The sequence below is a fragment of the Mustelus asterias genome, chromosome 10 (assembly GCF_964213995.1).
Source record: "Mustelus asterias chromosome 10, sMusAst1.hap1.1, whole genome shotgun sequence".
NCBI classification, from domain to species: domain Eukaryota; kingdom Metazoa; phylum Chordata; class Chondrichthyes; order Carcharhiniformes; family Triakidae; genus Mustelus; species Mustelus asterias.
The window spans coordinates 88,877,250-88,901,319 of NC_135810.1; the positions used below are offsets into that span (position 1 = coordinate 88,877,250).

At 41.2% G+C, this 24,070-nt stretch overlaps 1 protein-coding gene across 3 annotated transcripts in view; it reads right to left on the bottom strand.

The window, feature by feature from the left end:
* The window catches only part of LOC144500067 (spermatogenesis-associated protein 13-like), a 108,009-nt gene that overhangs the window by 15,600 nt on the left and 68,339 nt on the right, over positions 1 to 24,070 (bottom strand). For all 3 annotated transcript variants that reach the window (XM_078222838.1, XM_078222839.1, XM_078222840.1), the window contains 5 exons: positions 15,885 to 16,021; positions 14,150 to 14,329; positions 7,168 to 7,359; positions 5,039 to 5,218; positions 804 to 1,036 (listed from right to left, as the gene is read on the bottom strand). In XM_078222838.1, coding sequence (XP_078078964.1) covers positions 804 to 1,036; positions 5,039 to 5,218; positions 7,168 to 7,359; positions 14,150 to 14,329; positions 15,885 to 16,021 — 922 coding nt within the window. The remainder of the gene's footprint in view (positions 1 to 803; positions 1,037 to 5,038; positions 5,219 to 7,167; positions 7,360 to 14,149; positions 14,330 to 15,884; positions 16,022 to 24,070) is intronic.

Genomic DNA, 24,070 nt, shown 5'->3' on the forward strand with positions numbered 1-24,070 from the left:
TTTTTTGGGATTTCTCCCCTCTTTATATGCTTTCTTCAATAGTCTTAAAAAAGTGAGCAGAATTTATCTCATTTATAGAAACATAGAAAAACTACAGCACAAAACAGGCCCTTCGGCCCCACAAGTTGTGCCGAACATCTCCCTACCTTCTAGGCCTACCTATAACCCTCCATTCTATTAAGTCCCATGTACTCATCCAGGAATCTCTCAAAAGACCCTATTGAGTTTGCCTCCACCACCACAGACGGCAGCCGATTCCACTCGCCCACCACTCTCTGTGTGAAAAACTTCCCCCCAACATTTATATCTCATTTATATCCATAACACTTCAGTGAAGTATAGGATTCAACACAATGGGCATCATAGAGCACTATATTTTAATTTGCAAAATGACTCAACTTCACATACTGGAGATCTTGGAGTCGCTATAGTCTGAAAAAAAAACACCTTCAGTAAGATGCTTAAACTATACGAAGTTGCTGGAGCTTAAAGGAAATCTGAAATGTAACCTTCCAGTATAATCATGCAGTCAAATTTAACAAATACAAATTGGCGTTATTCAAAAGATTCTTATCCCCTAGCCCAGCTGCAGGCACCCAATATGAAGTAATCTGTGATCACCAATACGTTTCAAGCTGGTTGTTCAAATGTTAAGTGCAATTTTTTGTGCTCCAAAGTTACTCTTAAATTTTGAAAATGCTACTCTCATTCAAGGATGATGGATTGTCACAAGGGAGAAGAATATACTTTATTTATATTTTTTTCAGACAGTCTGTTAATACATTTGGACTTCATTCCAATACCTGTGATCTGGGGTAGTGTACTTGAGCAACTCAGCAAGCTGTAGTGGGTATTTACAGATCTTCTGGACTGGAGTAAGAAGAAAGCCATCAATGGCGATGTCAATCATCTGTTGAAGCAGTCGACAGGCCTCAAAGAAGTGTCGATATTTGCTCTGTTTCATGAGTTTGGCAAGTTCAGCACATGCACTAGGGTGATTGTTGCAATATTCAGAGTATATTCCAAACCCTTCTTTCTGTAAAGGAACAATAGTAGTTAATCAAACAAAATTGATCATTACACTTCAAATTGCTTCTCAACCTCATTGAAATGTTTTAAAAAATCACCAGAAATCAATGTTTCTTAATGCCACATTCACAAACATCGTCTTCTGCACCAATATCAAAAGTTAAATCCCAAAATATGAACTGGATATTGTATACCATAGATCACAGCATACAGGTCGACCCAGTTGTTAGATGACCAAATTCTTTCAGCACAAGAAGTCATGTTTAGGCCTGCATGCAGCATACAAATCAACTTCCCTTTTCTGCTAAGTGCTACACTGAAATGAGACTGGAAGTTGAACAATTGGGACCTGGATTTGGAATCTACATCCCAGAGTGTAGTAAGAGGCTCTAGGGATAACAAAAAGTTTGGTGGTCATCTGCCAAAATTGTATCGATTCTGGTATGGTTCTTGCAGTTTGAAAGGTACCAAATCTAACCCCATTATTTAAGAAAGTAGGAGAGAGAGAAAACTAGGAATTACAGACCTGTTAGCCTGAAATCAGTAGTATTTTACAATAACTGGACACTTAGAAAATAATGGTGCATTGGTTATATTATTCTGGCAATGGTTAATGATTGATTAACAGGCAGAAAAGAGAGTAAAATAAACAGATCATTCACAAGTTGGCAGGCTGTGACTGCAAGGATCAATTCTTGGGCCCCAGCTATCACAATCTATATCAATGATTGGGATATGGGGATCAAATGTAATCGGCGAGATTCTCTGGTCTCCCAGCCATGTGTTGCCTGCCAGCGGGAGGTGATGCACTGTTTGCTAGCAGCGGGATTCTCTAGTCCCGCCGCTGTCAATGGGAATTCCCATTGACATCACCCCACGCCAGCGGGAAACCTGCGCTGCCAGTGGGACCAGAGAATCCCGCTGGCGTGAACGGCCAGAGAATTCCAGCCAACATTTCTTAGAATGCCAATGACAAAACTTGGTGGGAATGTGAGTTGTGAGGAGAATGTAAAGAGGCTTCAAGGGAATTTAGATAGGCTAAAATGACTGCGTAAGAGCATGGCAAATGGAATAGGTGGAAAAAATTAGATATACAGATATTTTGTTCAAGAATGCTGAGTATCCAAGGTAACAGATGGAGAGAAGGTTGATTTGTTGTGGAGGGATGAATCTGAAATTGAAACTACCAAATCTGGTTGAGAGTGGGATCCTTACAATGATGCCATAATCAAAGTGTCTCAGAATAAATTTGATGAATTAGAACATAGAATTCTTTGCATTGGATGCCGAAGACAATTACATTCAAGGTTTATATAACATTTTGATTGTGCACAAAGGTATCCTTGCAGAATCAATTCATTGTGTCACATTTATTTAATTAGAAGTACTGTTTTTTTTCTTATTTCAAAATGGCAACCATCTACGCTGGCAGTTCATATTTTATATTCAGCAAATCAGTTGGCTCTAGCTTTTAGGCATATTTTGCAAGGCTTCAAAGGTCGACTTTTACATTGCAATCTCCAGCATTTTGCAAGCAAGTAAATCCATTCAAATCATTCAATCTTGTTTCACTCCTTGAAAAATTGAAAATATTTAATTGTTTACTTTTCATAGGCAACACAACATAAATTTGCATTAAAATATGACCATTATCATAGTGAAATATCAAAAGGCACTTCACAGAGTTGTTAGCAAATAGAATTTGCTTCCATGCCATCTAAGGAGATATTAGGACAGAAAACCAAAAACTTAGTCAAAGAGGGAGATTTTAACAAATGCTTTAAGGGAGGAAAGATGAAGAGGCAGAGAAGTTTAGGGAGCGAATTCCAGGGCTTAAGCTAAAAGGCACAACCATCAAAGGTGAAGCATTTAAAATTAGGCATGCTCAAGAGACTAGAATTGGAGACATGCAGATATCTCAGAAGGCTACAGAGTTGGAGCAGATTACAAAAATTGGGAGGAGCAAAACCATTGCTCAGTGAGCACAGGAGGGATGGATGAGATGAGAAGTTAGGGCACAAGACTTTGTACTTTACAAAAAAAAAACAGCACGTTCAAACCAACTTTAGACTCTCAATGCGACAGGACTTTTCTCTCTCTCCACTGAGTGTTTAGCAGCAGTGCGAAGTGGGGCGCTGCTCGCTGGCAGCGGGATTGTATGGTCATGCCATTGTCAATGGAGTTTGTTGTTGAATACACCCCTTACCACTGGGAAACCCAGGGTGGGGGTGTGCCGTTGGCGGGACCGCAAGTTCCCACTGGCATGAATGGTAGCAGCGAACAGTGATTTGAAGCAGTAATCAGTTCAATATGTTGATATGTGTGCTGCTCATTTCTGTGAACTACTGAAGCTGTAAACATTGGAACGCCCCAAATTTTTGTTCGTTGATATGATTGCGCTCATTGGCAAATAGTTTGGTTTATCAATGCATATTGTTTTCGTTCAATATAAATTGGTTACAGCACAAAAGAACCCCTTTGGGACTGTCATGTTCGTGCCAGCTCTTTATTAGAGCAATTCACCTAACACCCCTCCTTTGCACTTTTCCTGTAGACCTGCAAATATTTCCTCTTCAGATAAAAATCAAATTTTCTTTTGAAGGCCATGTTTGAATCTGCCTTGACTACACAGCCCCGCCTGCTGGCAGGATTTTCCGGTTTCTCCCAAGTCAATGGACTTTTGAATAGCTCACCGCATTTTCCAGTCCGACCCCACTGCAATGGGGCCATAAAATTATGCCCTCTCAGACAGTGCATTCCAGTTCCTAACCACTCATTGTGTAAAAAATATTTTCCTCATGCTGCTGTTGCTTCTTTTGCCAATCGCATTAAATTGTTATCCTCTGGTTCTCAATCCTTCCACCAGTGGGAACAGTTTTTTGATTATCTACTCTGTCCAGACCCCTCACAATTTTGAATACCTCTATCAGATCTCCTCTCAACCTTCTCTTCTCTCAGGAGAACAGCCCCAGCTTCTCCAATCTATGTAACTGAAGATCCTCATCCCTCTAATAATGAACAAACATTGTATATGAATTAAATCATAATGTGGAGTTGCCGGTGTTGGATTGGGGCGGACAAGACGAGAGGTCATACAACATCAGGTTTATAGTCCACCATGTTCATTTGAAATCACAAGCTTTCAGAGCGATGCTCCTTTGTCAGGTGATCTAGAGCCCTCTGTGAATGAACCCCTAATTCAAAGGCAAAAAGTAGTTTGCAGGGACGATCTCTCTTTTGCTCTCAGTCACAGAGATGCCTCTAGTTTCAGCACCAGTCTGTTTCTAATTTGTCAGAGTCAATTTAGCTTTAAAAAATTTAACTAAAAAAAGCCGATCTTCCATCTTATACATTTGGACAGAAAATTAGTTGTAGTTTTATTGCTTTCATAACACAAGGGTATAATAAAATACAAGTTCAAATGATGTCAAACTGCATTTTGTTAATTCATGTAGGTTATGCCAATGAATTAGTTAATAGTCCAAAACCTGTATTATTCAGTTCACCTTTTGCAAGGTGAGAAGAACTGACACGAGATCTCACATATTTCAGTGAGGGGCTTATTTCTATTATGGTGTTATGAACATGAGTCATGCAGCTGCTTAACTTGATATTAGGCAAAAAAGATGCACTTTGAATCAGAGGAAATATAAGATCCGCTTACAGGAGTTGCTGGTGCTGCTGAAACCTAGAAAATATCTAGTGTAAAAATTGTGCTGTCCCTCAAAATCTGAATTAGACCAAACAGGATAGCAGATTGGACATAAATCCACCACTGCTCACTGCTGATGTGCCCGAGATGTCCCAGTTGCCAGGGGATTTTGGAGCAAGGTTGACTGCAAACATGTTATAGGTTCCATTCAAGTGAATTCTGTATCTTATTACTTTAGTTGAGTAGCTGAAATCTGAATCAAGAGAATAAACCATTTGTTTTTCTAACTTTGTACTAGTGGTGAAATTGGCTAGAATTCATGCACATCAAATCAGTACAACTATACATTTAACATACGTGTTGAAGGAAACAGGATCCGATTTCACTCAGATGAGGCTCATCTTTGTTGAATAGTTTTTCTAAGTCCTTCAAAAATTTCCTTTGGAATTTGTAAATCTCTTCAATGTTCCCAAATATGATATTTAACTGTGCTTCAGAAAACATCCCTGTATGTTTGCGACACTGGCGAATATATCCCTAAAAAGCCAAGAAAATAATAAAAATCAGTGTGCACATAATTTGTATCAAACAAGATTGAAATAATACTTACAAATGGTTTTGATCTTCCATGCAAGATATTTTGAAAAGAAAATTCTCAAGATTTGATATGACAGTTTGACTTTACATAAATGTCAGCCTTAATCTATTATTCAAAATTCACTCTTTGTACCCTCACTAAATGTCCAGCTGTGCAAAGACACCCTGCAGCATGTTTAAGAATTATAGAGGAGATTAATTATTAACGGGGCTTAATTAAAGGAAATAACGGAGGATCACAGCATGCTGGAATTCATGAGCACAGTTTTGAAATGATCAAATGTATAACTTGATAACATTCTTATGGCCACATACACGTACACTCAGCATAGCTAATGTAACATTCAGTGGTCAGATACATTCACGTACAATTTGAAAACTTAAAAAAATTATGAGGCATATTTTCCACCATTAAAAATGATCAGACAAGTATTTACCAGATTCTTTAAGTCCATTTAAAGAGAATGTAACTTCCTATCACTCTTGAATGTGATCTGCCCCTGCAATATAGCTTAAATTTGATAGCAGTTCTATTTGCTTGAAAGGTACACCTTCACATTTTACTGTAAACAAGAACTACTTACATAATTGCTGCTACCTACAACCACTTTGTAAAGGCTTTCCTATTTGGTAACTGTAATACTGAGCCATTCAGAATAGGAACGATCCCCAGGCTAGACAGTGGGGGAAAAAGAAGTCAAGGATTCCTTTATCTATTGAATCCAAATGTAGATGTTTGAAGCCAGAATTTCTCACACTTGTGATGTTTCCCAAACTGAAACAGCATGCCAACACACGGATGCACCTTTGGACAATAATCTGGCAAGGTGCATTATAGGCCATTTAGAAAATGTAATTTTATTTCCATTAATTTTCAATTTGCCCATAATAGTCACATGCTTATCGCTAAATCGGAAAGTTATGGGTTGAAATCCCACTTCAATGACTTCAGTACATAAGACTGGAGTGTTTCTTCAGTGCAGCATCAAAAGAGTGCTGCACCCATGACAGGCACTGTCTGTCAGATGAAAACATTACACCAAAACACCATCTTGTCTCTCAGATTGATGTAAAGCTGTCTCGGCACAATTTAAACAGCAGAAGAATTCCTCTGGTATCCTGTTCAACAGTTACCTCTGGAGCAACACCTAAAAAGATATCCTGGTTATTAGCACGTTGTCTTTTTGTCAGAGTTCGATGAATACAAATTGATTATACCCTGTATTACATTAGTGATTACACTTTCCTTCACCTTCAGTGTCTCACTAGTAATCTGCTCTCTCAGGTTAGTGCCTTGATTGAAGGCAACAAAAATCCAGTCTCTTGGTTTATAATTTAATATTTGTTTTTTGGGTGTGAACAGAGGGAAGATTTGGAAATCATCTACTACTGCTGGGCCTCTCTGCTTTTATCTTGATTTTGATTATCTTTTACCTTCCATCTCCCACTGCTGGAGGGAAAACTTACAAAATCCCATGCCGATCGAGCAGTGACCTTCCAAAATAGTGGATGTGAGGTACTTACTGTTGGCAATCACTGGGAAACCTTTTATTAGCATTTTAAGTTACCATCACCTTGACACACATTTGTGAGACAATTTAAAAAGCAATTCATTTTTCCTAAGCTATTCTGTGGAAAATGGCAGAAGATTCTAAATAATTATCTGAATAGAAATAATTTGCAGGGTTATGGGAAAAAGACAGGGAAGGGGGACTAGCTGAGTTGCTCTTGCAGAGAGCCAGCACAGACATGATAGACCAACTGGTCTCCTTCCATGTTGCAAACTTACTGAGATTCAATGAAAGTTACAAACTGCAACTACAAAGATACTCCTGGTATGAAACAGTGGAGACTTCCTCCAGTTTCAGTGTTGCATTTTTTTTCAATACCTCACAGATGTCTTTCAGGTGCTTGATATAGACACGTTCAGTGTTCATGATCTCTTGAATAACATTTGTTCTCATCTGCTCCTGGTTCTCTGCAGTTTTGAGAAGGCGATGTTTACTGCAGCTGGCACCCAGTTGCTCATTTGGAAACTTTCCAGTGCCTTCACCTACAGCATCTTCCTGGTTCACCCGTAGCTGTTAAGAGTAAAAAATAGTAAATTTATGAAACCTGGCTAATGCAGAAACATCAAAGCAAACTAGAAAATCTTCCATATGTTATAAGCAGTGTATTATTTATATGCAATTATAAATTCTTAATTACATATATAAGCAAAGATCTTTTGCGTATCATGCTCATTGTTTCTTCGGTGTTAAGTATGTTATTAAGTATAACCCCTCCATTAAGTGTAAGAATGTAGCAATAATTTTTAAACAACACATTCAGCTGAACCCACTAGTCACAAGTACAATAGCTCTATATTAGAGGAAAAACTCATTGCTTTTCAGATTATTTGAACTACAAAATAAGATAGAAATTAATATGCTTAATATTAAATGAAATCGGTTGTCCTTAATTTGACTACAAAGTAAATCAATGTGCTGCAATTCCCTTTGTTAAAACCTCAATGCAGTATTTGACAAAGTCCCTCATGGTAGGCTGGTGCAAAAGGTTGGATCTCATGGGATAAAGGGGGAGGTGGCTAGATGGGTGGAGAACTGGCTTGGTCACAGAAGACAGAGGGTGGTAGTGGAAGGGTCTTTTTCCAGCTGGCGGCCTGTGACTAGTGGTGTTCCGCAGGGCTCTGTATTGGGACCTCTGCTGTTTGTGATTTATATAAACGATCTGGAAGAAGGTGTCACTGGGATGATCAGTAAGTTTGCAGACGACACAAAATTGGCAGGACTTGCAGATAGTGAGGAGCATTGTCAGAGGCTACAGAAGGATATAGATAGGCTGGAAATTTGGGCAAAGAAATGGCAGATGGAGTTCAATCCTGATAAATGCGAAGTGATGCATTTTGGTAGAAATAATGTAGGGAGGAGCTATACGATAAATGGCAGAACCATAAAGGGTGTAAATACAGAGGGACCTGGGTGTGCAAGTCCACAGATCCTTGAAGGTGACGTCACAGGTGGAGAAGGTGGTGAAGAAGGCATATGGCATGCTTGCCTTTATAGGACGGGGCATAGAGTATAAAAGTTGGGGTCTGATGTTGCAGATGTATAGAACGTTGGTTCGGCCACATTTGGAATACTGCGTCCAGTTCTGGTCGCCACACTACCAGAAAGACGTGGAGGCTTTGGAGAGAGTACAGAGGAGGTTTACCAGGATGTTGCCTGGTATGGAGGGGCTTAGTTATGAGGAGAGATTGGGTAAACTGGGGTTGTTCTCCCTGGAAAGACGGAGGATGAGGGGAGACTTAATAGAGGCGTATAAAATTATGAAAGGCATAGATAGGGTGAACGGTGGGAAGCTTTTCCCCAGGTCGGTGGTGACGTTCACGAGGGGTCATAGGTTCAAGGTGAAGTGGGGGAGGTTTAACACAGATATCAGAAGGACATATTTTACACAGAGGGTGGTGGGGGCCTGGAATGCGCTGCCAGGCAAGGTGGTGGAGGCGGACACACTGGGAACGTTTAAGACTTATCTAGATAGCCACATGAACGGAGTGGGAATGGAGGGATACAAAAGAATGGTCTAGTTTGGACCAGGGAGCAGCACGGGCTTGGAGGGCCGAAGGGCCTGTTCCTGTGCTGTATTGTTCTTTGTTCAGTTCCTGATCAAGCAACATCTTGATTTTAAAATTTTTATCCTTGTTTTCAAATCCCTCAATCCTCCCTTTTGTTGTAATAGCCTTCAGCTGCACAAACCTCAGATATCTGTGCTCTGCTAATTCTGGCTTTTGGTACATCCCCTATTTTATTTTCTCCACTATTGGTGGCAAGTGTCTTCAGTTGCCTGGGCCCCAAACTCTGAAATATCCTCTTGACATCTCTCTGCTTCTCAATCTCATTTTTTTCCTTTATAAACAAACTTAAAACTGCTCTCTTTGAGCAAGCCTTGGGTCATCTGACCTAATATCTTACATGCATTAGTGTCATATGTTGTTTTATTATGCTCCCATGAAGCACCTTGGGACATTATATTAAATACTCTATATAAGTTAAAAGCAAATTACTGCGGATGCTGGAATCTGAAACCAAAAGAGAAAATGCTGGAAAATCTCAGCAGGTCTGGCAGCATCTGTAAGGAGAGAAAAGAGCTTACGTTTCGAGTCCAGTTGACCCTTTGTCAAAGCGCTATACAAGTTGTTGACATCACTTTACTGCTTTCCTCCCTTAGCATCTGCACTATGTAGTTTTCATTCTCAGCAATTTCAACCTCCATCTCAATTCATCATATCTCTACCATCCTATCCACTCTTAACTTTTCTCTAAGCTATGTTCACAGATACCCATTTGATTTTGCTATCACACATGACCTCACTGTTCCTATCACGTCAATTACACACCAAGATATCTCTGATCGCTTCCATAAATCTCATCCCCTTTCCCCCCAAAAATCTTACATCTCCAAGCAACCAACCTTAGAAAAAACTTCTCTACGGTGGGTGGCACAGTGGTTAGCACTGCTGCCTCACAGCGCCAGGGACTTGGGTTCAATTCCGGCCTCAGGTCACTGTCTGTGTGAGTTTGCACATTCTTCCCATGTCTGCGTGGGTTTCCTCCGGGTGCTCCAGTTTCCTCCCACACTCCAAAGACGTGCGGGTTAGGTGAATTGTTCATGCTAAATTGCCCCTTGGTGTCAGGGGGATTAGCAGGTAAATACATGGGGTTATGGGGATAGGACTTAGGTGGGATTGTTGTAGGCACAGGCTTGATGGGCCGAATGGCCTTCTTCTGCACTGTGGGGATTCTATGCTTCTAAGTTAAATTAAAACTACACTTTCAAAATCCCAAATGGCCTTTAGCTCTCTGTTCACCAGAACATTTCTGAAGCTTTCATTCTGCTGAGCCAAGTCCTCCTTTGATGATGCCTTAGTCCCCATTAAAATTTTGATCCCATAAATTGGAAGGACACAGACTTGAATGGCAGCCTAGCTGATAAGTTTAGCTTTTCACTGCCCGGTCTGGTTGGACCAGATGGGCACTATCGGGTCCTACTCTCATCTTCCAAAACTGCTCGCTCTTACAGAAATGTCCAGAAATGCTAAAATGATTCCAGTTATTTTTCCCTCCTTCTCTCCTCCAACTGTAGGTACGGTTGCTAAATTTGCTGATGACACAAAGATAGGTAGGGGAGTAAATTGTGAAGGGGATGCAAGGTGGCTACAAAGGGACATGGATAGGTTAAGTGAGTGGGTAAAAATCAGGCAAATGGAGCGTAGCATGGGCAAGTGTGATAGAATCCATTTGGCAGGAAGAATAAAAATGCTTATTACCTAAATGGTGAGATTGCAGACATCTGAGATGCAGAGAGATCTGGGTGTCCTAGTACATGAATCAGAAAAGATAAGTAAACAGGTACAAATAATTAGGAAAGCTAATAGAATGCCACTATTTATGGTGAGGAGAATTGATTACAAAAGTAGGAAGGTTACGTTTCAGTTGCACAGAGCATTGGTGAGACCGCATCTGGAGTCATGTGTACATATTGGTTTCCTTATTTAAAGAAAGATGTAAATGCATTAGGAGCCATTCAGAGAAGGTTTACTGTACTAATACCAAGAATGAGCAGGTTGTCTTATGAGGAAAGGCTGGGGAGATTAGGTTTGTATCCAGTAGAGGTTGGTCAAAACCTTTAGGAGCCTGAGGGATATTGATGGGGTGAATGTGGAAAAGATGCTCCCTCTTGTCAGAATCTAGAATTAGGGGTCGTTGATTAAAAATAAGGGTCACTCATTTAAGACAGAGATGAGGAGAAATCTTGTCTCTCAAAGCATAACGAGTCTCTGGAACTCTCTTCCTCAAAAGGCAGTGGAAGCAGTCTTTGAATATTGATAAGATAGCTTCTTGCTTAACATGGGGGTGAAATTTTTTGATCAGGGGTGGCGGGAATGTGGGGTTAAGGTTACAATCAGATTAGCCATGATTTTATTGAATGGCAGATTAGGCTCGAGGGACCAAGTGGCCTATGTCTGCTCCTGATTTGTATGTTCAAATGCAACTTCACCTCCAACAAGTGCGAGAGCTCAGATTTCTTTGTCAGAAAGATTGAGGCCAACCGACAGCTGCCTCTGCCACTTCCCTCCCTTCTACCAGCTTAATGGACTAAAGTTCCTCAAACACTCCCCCTGCCCTAGCTCTGAACTTGCACCTTTCCCTCATGTTCCCTTGGCCCTACTTCCACTAAATTGCTAAGCACCGAATGACCTTTCCGGTCTGTGTATTAGCTGATATTGTTAGTCATTCGCTGACTGGAGGTATTGTCCCCTCTCCTTCAAAACTGTAATAATCACCCCTCTCCTCAAAATAAAATAATCCATAAAAAATAATCTGCAACCCCTCTGTCCTTGCAAACTATCGCCCATTTCCAATCTTCCTTTCATCTCTAAAGTTCTTGAACACGTTGTTACCTCTCAAATCTGTGTTTCTTTGTCCTTTGCCATTGTTTCTCTACAACTGATAAAACAGAGGTGACATAACTGCAGTCAAGGTGCACCTGCATGCCAAACCTCCAACACATCTCATGAGAAAGCCCAAAATCTATGGTAGATGTTTAAAGTTATGCCTTTCTATAAGGAGTCCTACCCAAGGCATTTATTTTTTTCAGGTACTAATGCAAGAAGGGCTCATAATGTTGAGAGTAATATATTAACATGGATGGAGAATTGATTAAAAGGCAGGAAGCAGAGTGTATGGATGAATTGGATTTTCTCAAATTGGCAGGTTGTAACTCATGATGTTGGCACAAGGGAAGAAACTGCTTATTTAAGTCTTAATTTTATTTTTGTTAAGTCACTCAATAGTCTAATAATTAGAGACTTGGCAGGGCATATTGGTCCCATGGGATGCACATCCTTTTCCACATGGGAATTCCAGGATGCTTCTCATGTCCTAGACAACCACATAGACAGGAACTGCCTTCAGGTGGAGCCGCTTGAGCTCCAGGTTTCAGAGATTGAGCAGCAGCTCTGAGGTGAAGTTTAGCTAGGTAGATGTTGTCAATTTGCTCATAAAGGGTGTGTGGGCAGAGAGCGGCTGGGTTACCACTGGGCAGTCAAAGAAGATCTGGAAGATAGTATGGGAACCCAAGTCCTTCTCACTTTCCAACCAACCATGGAGAATTATGTTTTTTTTATAAAATGAGAGTGCAGCTAAAGCCAAATTTATGGCATCGAACAGTCAGCAGTCATGGTCCTTATCGGTACTAAATACATGGGTATAAAGAAGGAAGAGACAGATTTTAGGGAGCTAGGAAAGAACCTAGCAAGCAGCACTTCAGAAGTAGTAATCTCCTGATGCCATACACTAGTGAGTATAGAAGTAGGAGGATAAAGCAGATGAATACATAGTTGGAAACGGGCTACAGATGTGATCTGCTCAGATTGGATAGTTAACTCCTAACCTTGTGGGGCAGTTTGCTTGTGCTCCTGGAGGGGAGAAATAATGCTAGATTAAAAAATAAGTTACGAGATGGAGTTGGAGTGAGAAGGAATGCAATAAGGTCTAAATTATGTTTACAGTGCATGTATGAGTGTCAATTAGGTCAGTTGGCTGGATAGCGGCTTTGTGATGCAGAGCAATGCCAACTACATGGGTTCAATTCCCGTACCAGCTGAGGTTATTCATGAAGGCCTGTCTTCTCAACCTTGCCCCTCACCTGAGGTGTGGTGATCTTCAGGTTAAATCACCACCAGTGATTGACCAGCCTACGGTCATACGAGACTAGGGAGACTTTATTTATGAAGATACAGTGTAGTAAATAAAGTTGGGGAATGACAGGAGCAGGTAGTTACATGGAAGTATGACGTTGTCCTAATAACAGAGGCCTAATTCAAAAAAGGAACAGACAGGGTGCGAAGCAGTTATCTGTTGAGGAAGGAAGTATTGCTGGATCTGGTTTCAGGGAATGAAGTGGCTCAAGATCAAGTGTCAGTAGGACAGCATCTAGAGGACAATTTATGAGGAGACAAGCAGCCAACAATTTTTGGAAGGTCACAACCAATGCATTCACCATCTCTGCAACTGCCTCTTTTAGAACCCAACAGTGTAGGCTATTGGAGCCCATGGAATTTGTCAGCTTCTGATCCTGTTAATTTTTCTCCTCATTAATAATTATTATTTTTAAATCCACCACTCCCATTAGATTTTTAGTTTTCCACTTTTCTGTTTACATTTTCTACTCCAAAGACAGCCAAACAATTTATTCAGTGTCTCTACCATGTCTTTATTCCCCCATTATAATTTCTCCTGTCTCAGTCTCTAAGGGGCCCACACTTCCTTTTGTTGATTCTTGTTAGTTGACTTCAATAGTTCATTTGCTCCGCCATCTATATTTTTTGATCATCCTTTGCTGGTTTCTAAAATTCCCCAAATCCTTGCATTTACTACTCTTCTTGGCAACATTATAATCCTCGTCATTCAATCCAAATAACTTCTTCATGGAGTTCTTAAATTCTTAATTTTCAACACATATACATGCCACCTTAAAATTTATTTTGTACCTATGATCGCTCACATATTTTTGATTTAGGCATGCTGCAGGAAAGTGTAAAGAGATGTCAGTTTTTTATTCTGAGTGTGAAGTGCAACAAATCACGTGTGAGTCAGTCACAGGATCAGAGTGCCATAGGAAGAATGTTGTCTGCTGATGAACCAGTCTGTGCCTCTTCCAGAGGGATTCGAAAAGAGGGAAGGGAGGGAGCACAAGAGGAAAGGAGACTTGCCCTCAAATTAAAAATAAGGTTTATCAGGTAAAAATGTCAACCTGCCCTGAGAAAATCATCATCATACTTCTGCAGTTTTGTACTGAAAAACATACTCGGACAAAGCTAGCAGGAAACCAGGCTTCTTTGTCTTCAATCATGCCCCACCACCATTCCTTGTTGGAGGCATCAAGTACTTGGATGACTTCTCCGGCTTTGAATCCAAGTTCCTGTTCGTCCATGGTAACGTGATCCCATAATGCCTCTGCATAGACAATGTGGCCATCGCTTATCAGCTACAGAAAGAAAGTAGTTTCAGATTACAACTGCCTCAATAAATAAAAGCAAAATGTCACAAAATATATGCTCTTTCCATTAGGAGCTAATAAATACAGTAAGTAGCAAGGCCTCTCAGTGGATCTGAGTTGATCTAGTGATTATCTGAGCCATACAGAGATTAGGACTGCAGGTTAATTCCCTGGTCAGTGTTATCTGATCTCAGACTAGATAGGCAAAGGGACATTAAAATTGGCCTCGGTCAGATATAGAAAGTGGAAAATAGGTCTATGCTGCGATCCTCCACATGGTGAAACTGCCTGCTGATACTCATTAGGTAAATAAAACGAGTACTTGTTCCAAATGCTGTAGTGGATGCTTGGCATCTATGGAACAGCAATGCTGCAAGTAGTAGTGTGGGAAGAGAACTGGAGAGAAAATTTGAAAAAAAAAAATCAATGTCTCAGCTTCCATTCTTTACAATTCCAACTTTGGCTGTCTCAATTAACTTATACGTCATAAGTTTGGAGCGGCACGGTGACACAGTGGTTAGCAATGCTGCCTCACAGCGCCAGGGAGCTGGGTTCAAATCTGACCTTGGGTCACTGTCTGTGTGGAGTTTGCACATTCTCCCCGTATCTGCCTGGGTTTCCTCCGGGTGCTCTGGTTTCCTCCCACCGTCCAAAGATGTGCGAGTTAGATGGATTGGCCATGCTAAATTAACCCTAGTGTCAGAGGGATTAGCAGGGTAAATATGAGGGGTTATGGGAATAGGGCCCGAGGTGGGATTGTGGTCAGCACAGACTCAATGGGCTGAATGGCCTCTTTCTGCACTGTATGGATTCTATGACATAAGATTTATGCAAAGGATGGGGTGAATCTTTCATCAAAAAGCTGTGCAATGAACAAAACACATCTTAGATAATGTTGCATTTCATGGCACTTGGGAAAAACCGGAAACCTGCAAAAGCAAATATTGTGAAAAATGATAAACACTTCAGAGAAGAATGAAGAATATTTGAAAAAGGAAAATGGATGATAATATTAATATTAGCATTGATTTAAAAAAAAAAATCAATCATCAATGACCATCCAAGGGTCAACTCTCCAAGGAAACAGAGAAAAAAAGTAGCACTTTCAAAAGATAGGAAAGGGTCTAAGAAATAAATAGAACATGACAGAAAGCATAAAAACACTTACCTGTCTTTGAAACTGTCAACAGTGTCCTTGCTAATACTAATAGCATATCACCCATGATCTTAGAAAGCCTCTGACTTTACTTGAGCAATGCTGAGGCTTTTGTGTTTGTGCAATTAACAGAAAATGTAAAGAGACACACATGCACGGACCGCCTTTGTTTTTACAAATAACACAGAAAAGCCTGGGTTGAAGCGCGCTCCGATTAAGTAATCCACTCGTGTAGGACTGACATTCGTGATACATTTTTTGATGGCATCCTTTCACGTATGCTAACTCTGTATATGAAGTGTTCAGTATTTAACATCTCACCTTGGAAATCAACTTTAAAATCAATCTTACTACAATAAGAATAGCATTTATGATAAAGGTCGATACCTCATTAATGGCAAGTTGTTCTCCACCAAGCTGGAGATATCTGGGATTTGCATGGCGTATTTCGTCATATGCAAAATCTTCTTCACTGCCATTATCATCAACTAGTGCAGAAGACTCTGTGCCTCCATCTGCAGAAACTAGGAGAAAAATGTAATATTTAATGATAAACATATAGAAAGTTAATATTGCATATTAGAACAAAGAAAGAACAAAGTACAGCACAGGAACAGGCCTTTTGGCTCTCCAAGCCCATGGCGATCATGATGCCCCAACTAAACTAAAAAAAATGCCTTCTGCCCTTACTTGGTCCATATTCCTCTATTCCTTCGCTATTTATGTACCCATCCACATGCCTCTTAAATTTTGCTAATGTGCCTGCTTCCACCATCTCCTCCTGCACATCCTCCTTAAACTTTCCCCCCCTCACCTTGAACCTCTGCCCCCTTAAAATTGACATTTCCACCCCTGGTAAAAAGCTTCTGACTATCCACCCTGTTTATGCCTTTCATAATTTTGTAGTTCTCTATCAGGTCTCCCCTCAGCCTCGGTCTTTCCAGTGAAAACAATCCTAGTTTATTGAACCTCTCCTCATAGCCAACACCCTCGAGATCAGGCAACATCCTGCTGAACATTCTTTACACTCTCTCCAAAGCTTCCACATCCTTCTGATAATGCGATGACCAGAACTCCATGCAATACTCCAAATGCGGCCTAACCAAGGTTTTGTATAGCTGCAACATGATTTGCCAACCCTTGTACTCAATGCCCCGGCTGATGAAGGCAAGCATGCCATAGCTTTCTTAATCACCTTAGCTACCTGTGTTGCCCCTTTTAGGGAACTGTGGACCTGCACACCCAGATCCCTCTATATTCTAGTGTTCCTAAGAGTTCTATCATTTACAGTATAATCCACACCTAAATTTGATCCTCCAAAATGCATCACCTCGCATTTGTCTGGATTAAATTCCATCTTCCATTTCTGTACCCAAGTTTCCAATCTATCTATATCTCGTTATATCCTCTGACAATCCCCAGCACTATCAGCAACTCCACCAATCTTCGTGTCATCCTCAAACTTATTAATCAGACCCCCACATTTTCCTCCAGATCATTTATATATACTACAAACAACAGAGGTCCCAGCACTGATCGCTGCGGAACACCACTCGCTACAGATCTCCATTCTGAAAAACACCCTTCCATTGCTACTCTCTGTCCTCTATAACCAAGATGTGGAGATGCCGGCGTTGGACTGGGGTAAACACAGTAAGAAGTTTAACAACACCAGGTTAAAGTCCAACAGGTTTATTTGGTAGCAAAAGCCACACAAGCTTTCGAGGCTCTGAGCCCCTTCTTCAGGTGAGTGGGAATTCTGTTCACAAACAGAACTTATAAGACACAGACTCAATTTACATGAATAATGGTTGGAATGCGAATACTTACAACTAATCCAGTCTTTAAGAAACAAAACAATGGGAGTGGAGAGAGCATCAAGACAGGCTAAAAAGATGTGTATTGTCTCCAGACAAGGCAGCCAGTGAAACTCTGCAGGTCCACGCAACTGTGGGAGTTACAAATAGTGTGACATAAATTCTGATTCTAGGATCGCATGATAAAGACTCAGGAGGAAAAAAGCAGAAATATTTATGTGAAATAGCGTGACATAAACCCAATATCCCGGTTGAGGCCGTCCTTGTGTGTGCGGAACCTGGCTATCAGTTTCTGCTCCGCGACTCTGCGCTGTCGTGTGTCGCGAAGGCCGCCTTGGAGAACGCTTACCCGAATATCAGAGGCCGAATGCCCGTGACCGCTGAAGTGCTCCCCAACAGGAAGAGAACAGTCTTGCCTGGTGATTGTCGAGCGGTGTTCATTCATCCGTTGTCGCAGCGTCTGCATAGTTTCCCCAATGTACCATGCCTCCCACAGTTGCGTGGACCTGCAGAGTTTCACTGGCTGCCTTGTCTGGAGACAATACACATCTTTTTAGCCTGTCTTGATGCTCTCTCCACTCCCATTGTTTTGTTTCTTAAAGACTGGATTAGTTGTAAGTATTCGCATTCCAACCATTATTCATGTAAATTGAGTCTGTGTCTTATAAGTTCTGTTTGTGAACAGAATTCCCACTCACCTGAAGAAGGGGCTCAGAGCCTCGAAAGCTTGTGTGGCTTTTGCTACCAAATAAACCTGTTGGACTTTAACCTGGTGTTGTTAAACTTCTTACTCTATAACCAAGCCAGGTCTGTATCCATCTAGCCAGCCCCACCCCAAATCCCATGTAATTTTAATTTTTGTACCATCTGCCATGTGGGACCTCTTTTATAACTGTATTTTTGCAAGCATGGCAAATTAAATTATGTGGAGCTATGATGTGGATATCAAATTATATAATACAAACCCTTCCCTTTAATTTCAATAAAATCCTGATGCATGAAAAAGTACACAGAGTTTTCTGTTTGGGGTGCTGGGGGAAGGATGGTACAAGAGGGTGTGACAATAGCTTTTAAAGAGCTGTATCATGCTTTAAGGATGAAGTTGCAATCGTGGCAGAAAGGATAAATCATTGTTAACTGCAAGTTTTATTGCAATCAGTGCAAAAGGAGAATGATCTGAATTTGGGGCTGAAGGCCACCCCAGTGGAAGACCAATCAAAGCACAAATATTTAGGTACAAATTTCTTGTGGGGGCTTGTGACAAAAGTTAGCATTTTGTCAAGAGATTGGTGTGATACTGGCATTAGCTTTTGTACTTCCCGTGAGACATAAGCCAGTTAATTCAGTTATTATCTGAGCAATTACCCAATTGAGGAGCCAAGCTACTCAATTTAAATACAAATCTATCACAGCTACAAACAAACTGCAGCAATACCTCCCAAGGGACGGTGTACAAATTTGCCTCACCCAAGTGAAAAATTCAGTATCATTCTGTTGGATGTGGCATTAGAAAGGCAAAGTAAGATACACAAAGGATGAGTCAAATAGCACCAGAGTATGAAAGAGTTAAGTTATACATTGAATCAGACTAAGAGAGAATGCAACATAGTCCAAATTAGGTTTACAGTGCATGCATGTAAACACACAAATGAAGTTGGTAAGCTGTAGGTGTAGATAACCATGTAGAAATATGGGGTGGAATTTTCTTTTGCTTTGGCTAAGTGTCAACTCAGATGGGAAAAGCGGTGTGTAGCCCATTGACTCCAATGCCAGCTTTTCCCACCATATTTTTTGACACTTGGTCAAAAATAATCTTGGAGCCAGGTCCCATACTGGGGGGTGGGGGCAGTTCTGAATGGGGCAGTTCTGAATGAGCCAGCCCTGCTAGCAACCTTGGTTTTCAAGAGATCAAGCTTGCAATCTCAAATTCAAACTCCAAAAGATAAAAGAAAGTTACTGCAGATGCTGAAATCAGAAACAAGAACAGAAAATGCTGGAAAATCTCAGCAGGTCTGACAGCATCTGCGGAGAAAGACAGAGCTAACGTGGAGTCTGGATTACTCTCATCCAGACTCAAAACATGAGTGCTGTTCTCTCTCCACAGAGAGGGAAGACCTGCTGAGATTTTCCAGCATTTTCTGTTCTTGTTTCAAACTCTCAAACACTGGGCAACAAATGCCACACATCCCAACTACAATTCCCATCAAGGACCACAAGCTGGGTCTCCCGGTTATATACTGCTGCCCCTCACCATGAAACAAGCTGCATGGGTAATGTATTTTCGGCCAGAGATGGCGTCAGGAAAAAATTACCTCGTCTTCTGTGACCGGCTCAGCAAAGTGACTGACGTGCAAATTCTGGAAGGGATTTCAAAGCTATTCTATCCTTGATCGGCTGAGAGAAACTCAATGAACATTTAGAGGCCCCCTGTCATTTGGAGGGCTTGTGCCTAACAGGCACAGTGTGTTTCATTGTAAATCTGCCCTGGTCAAGTTACAAACTCCCCCGAGCACCACGTTTTAGTTAATAGTAATTTAGATTTTAAATTAAGTGGGAAATTTCTCTCAACAAACTGACAAAATTGAGAGTGGCCTGCTTATGCCTATGCACAAGTACATTTCAGATTGTTGCCTGATCATGCATGCACACATCTTCGAGGGAATATTGCTTTGCACCTGAGATGGGGAGAAAATCACAACAGTTTCCATGTAAGAATGCTTTTTAATGGGTTTAGCCATATGATTCGTATCCTCATGATAGCTTTGTCCGACAGACCAAAGAACCAAAGTACTGGTGTGAGTCTTAGATAAGCAGTAGCACTAACTCTGAGCCAGAATTCATGAACTCAAGCCCAACTCCAGGAACTAGACTGATGCTCAAAGTAGTACTGAGGGACTGCTGAATTGTCAGAGATATTGCAGGAAATTCTCCAGCCTCCCAGTTGCATGTTTCTCAGCAGCAGGAGGTGGCGTTACCAGCGGGACCTGAGAATCTCGCCGGTGTGAACAGCCTGAGAATTCCCCCCACTGTAAAGTAAAGTTAATTTATTAGTCACAAGTAAGACTTACATTAAGACTGCAATGAAGTTACTGTGAAATTCCCCTAGTCGCCACACTCCGATGCCTGTTCGGATCAATGCACCTAACCAGCACGTCTTTGAGACAGTGGGAGGAAACCGGAGCACCAGGAGGAAACCCACACAGACACGGGGAGAATGTGCAACCTCCACACAGACGGTGACACAAGCCGGGAATCAAACCTGGATCCCTGGCGCTATGAGGCAGCAGTGCTAACCACTGTGCCACGCCATAATGTCTTTCATATGAGACATTAAATCAAGATTCAGTTTGCCTATAAAGGGGCAAAGGTTTAAGTGGAGCAGGAAAGTCCTCTTCAATTTAAAACAGAAAATTCTGGAAAAAGTCAGCAGGTCCTGCAGTATCTGTGGAGAGATAAAGAGTTAAATTTCTGCAATATCACCCTTTCTCGGCCTTTTCTGTTTTTATTTCAGACTTCCAATATTCACAGCATTTTGCTTTTATTTTGAAGTTCTCGGTGTGCAGAATAACATTTATGCCTCAATTAACCTCAGTAAAAGAGAGATTATATGGTCAGTCATCGTATTACTGTTGGTGAACTATGCTGTCTACAAATTGGCTGTCAAATTTCCCTACATTAGAATAGGGACTACACCTCAAGAGCATTTAATTAATTCCAAGATATTTTGGTATGTCCTGAGTTTGTAAAAGACATTATACAAATGCATTATTTTCTTTACCAACGTAGCTTAATATGGAGTGGAACTCTTAAAAGGTCAGATTTTGAGTTTGTGATGAGTGAGATAATTGACTATTGCATCTCACTTGCACCATTACAATACAGCTTGATTCTTAATTAAGCACAAGTTAATTAACCAGAGGACGTTGTCAGTATTCACGAAAGGAAGTATCCCATTCAACACGCTTACCTCCTCACTATACATGAATAAACTCCCTAGCATTATCAATAGCCAGAAACTGATTCTAGAAATTGAAATATTTTCAAGATTTATTTATTAAGAACATATTCACACTTCCATATGTGTAGCATCATTAAACATAGAACTATAATTTGGGCAGCATTGTAACATTAACACTTTTTTCTGTTGGTAAAAATAACAGTGCACAAACATCATTGTCTTAATTGCTGCAACATTGTAATGGAAGCAAAGCAAGGCAACAAGCACAGTAGCATATCAATCCTGACCAAACAGAAACAGTGCTATAAAGCTTGTATTTTATTTCTCCAAGGTCGGGATAAAATGTACATTGGGTGGACAGAACATGCAGCCATCTAACGAAGAAAAAGAAAAAATGCAACAAACATGAGATGTTCATTAGTTGCATCATAACCTCTTTACACTGCTACCCCCAAACTCTTTTTTATGCCTTTCATCCTTCCTCTCCTGAAAGCACTGTTCATGCTGCAAACATGGTTCCATAGATGTCAAAACCCTCCAGTTCTTCATTACTGTGCTATTTATATATTAGCTTGGATGTTAAAACATTTTCAGCTATTTCATCAAATGAATATCACAACCCAGCCCCAACTCTGTCATTACTCAGATATTATACAATCATGCTTTCAACCTGATGGAGTAGCAGCAATCCAGAGCAGGAACAGAAACTCAATTTATTCTCTTCCCCGGCATATCTTTTGCTGCCTGCACTGTTGTTCTGGATAAAAAGTGTATTGTTGATGGGCTAGCATGAGGAAAATATGAAAAAAGGCCACCAGATTGTTATAAAAGTCCAACTGGTTCACAATTACAAACCCCCCACCACTGGGTGGTCTGTTCTATGTATGACTGTAGTCTGAAGCTATCTTGTTTACTCTTAATGTTCTCTTACGTAGCTTAGGAAGGAGGACATCACACTGAACAGTTTCAGCAGTCAGCCAATTTTCCAAGCAGCTTAAACAGACAACCTCTTCTCACATGGTCAAACACCTTGGTGGGATTGACAGAGGCAACAGAATGGTTTCCTTTGCTTGTGTCATTTGATTTGATTTATTGTCACATGTATTAGTATACAGTGAAACGTATTGTTTCTTACCTGCTATACAGACAAAGCATATCATACATAGAGAAGGAAAGGAGAGTGCAGAATGTAGTGCTACAGTCGTAGCTAGAGTGTAGAGAAAGATTAACTTAATGCAAGGCAAGTCCATTCAAAAGTCTGACGGCAGCAGGGAAAAAGTTGTTCCCGTGTCTGTTGGTACGTGTCCTCAGACTTTTGTATCTTTCCCGATGAAAGAAGGTGGAAAAGGGCATGTCCGGGTGCGTGGGGTCCTTGATTATACTGACTGTTTTTCCGAGGCAGCGAGAAGTATAGACAGTGTCAATGGGTGGGAGGCTGGTTCGAGTGATGGACTGGGCTTCATTCATGACCCTTTGTAGTTTTTTGCAGTCTTGGACAGAGCAGGAGCCATATCAAGCTGTAATACAACCAGAAAGAAAGCTTTCTATGGTGCAACTGTAAAGGTTGGTGAAAATTGTAGTGGACATACCAAATTTCCTTAGTCTCCTGAGAAAGTAGAGGCATTGGTGGGCTTTTTTAACTATAGCATTGGCATGGAGGGACATTAAGAAGTCTAACAACACCAGGTTAAAGTCCAACAGGTTTATTTGGTAGCAAATGCCACCATTTGCTACCAAATAAACCTGTTGGACTTTAACCTGGTGTTAAACTTCTGTGTTTACCCCAGTCCAACACCGGCATCTCCACATCATGGAGGGACATGGACAGGTTTGTTGGTGATCTGGGCACCTAAAAACTTGATGCTCTCATCCATTTCTACTTCATCCCCATTGATGTAGACAGGGGCACGTCCTGCACTACGCTTCCTGAAGTTGATGACTATCTCCTTCGTTTTGTTGACATTGAGGGAGAGATTATTGTCATCGTACCAGTTCACCAGATTCTCTCTCTCATTCCTGTACTCCATTTTATCATTATTTGAGATCCAACCCACTACGGTGGTGTCATCAGCCAACTTGAAAATCGAGTTGGAGGGGAATTTGGCCACGCAGTCATAGGTGTATAAGGAGTAGAGTAAGGAGCCGAGGACACAGCCTTGTGGGACACTGGTGTTGAAGATGATTGTGGAAGAGGTGTTGTTGCCTCCCCTTACTGATTGCGGTCTGTGGGTTAGGAAGTTCAGGATCCAGTCGCAGAGGGAGGAGCCGAGCCCCAGGCCACGGAGTTTGGAGATGTGTTTCGGAGGAATATTGGTGTCGAAGGCTGAGCTGTAGTCGATAAGTAGATGTCTGACATAGATGTCTTTGTTATCTAGGTGTTCCAGGGTTGGGTGCAGGGCCAGGGAGATGGCATCTGCTGTGGACCTGTTGTTGTGGTAGGTGAACTATAGTGGATCCAGGCAATCTGGGGGGGCCAGAATTGATTTGTGCCATGGCTAACCTTTTAAAGCACTTCGTAATGATGGAGGTCACCAGACGATAGTCATTAAGGCATGCTGCCTGGCTTTTCTTTGGTGCCGAGATGATGGTCATCTTCTTGAAGCAGATAGGGACCTCAAATTGGTGTAAAGAGAGGTTGAAGATGTCCGCGAATAACCCCGCTAGCTGGTCCACGCAAGATCTGAGTATTCGTCCGGGTACCCCATTCGCTTTCCGTGGGTTGACCTACGAGAAGGCTGCTCTTACGTCTGCAATGGTGACTTCAGATACAGGTTTGTCTGAGGCTTCTGGAGTGGAGG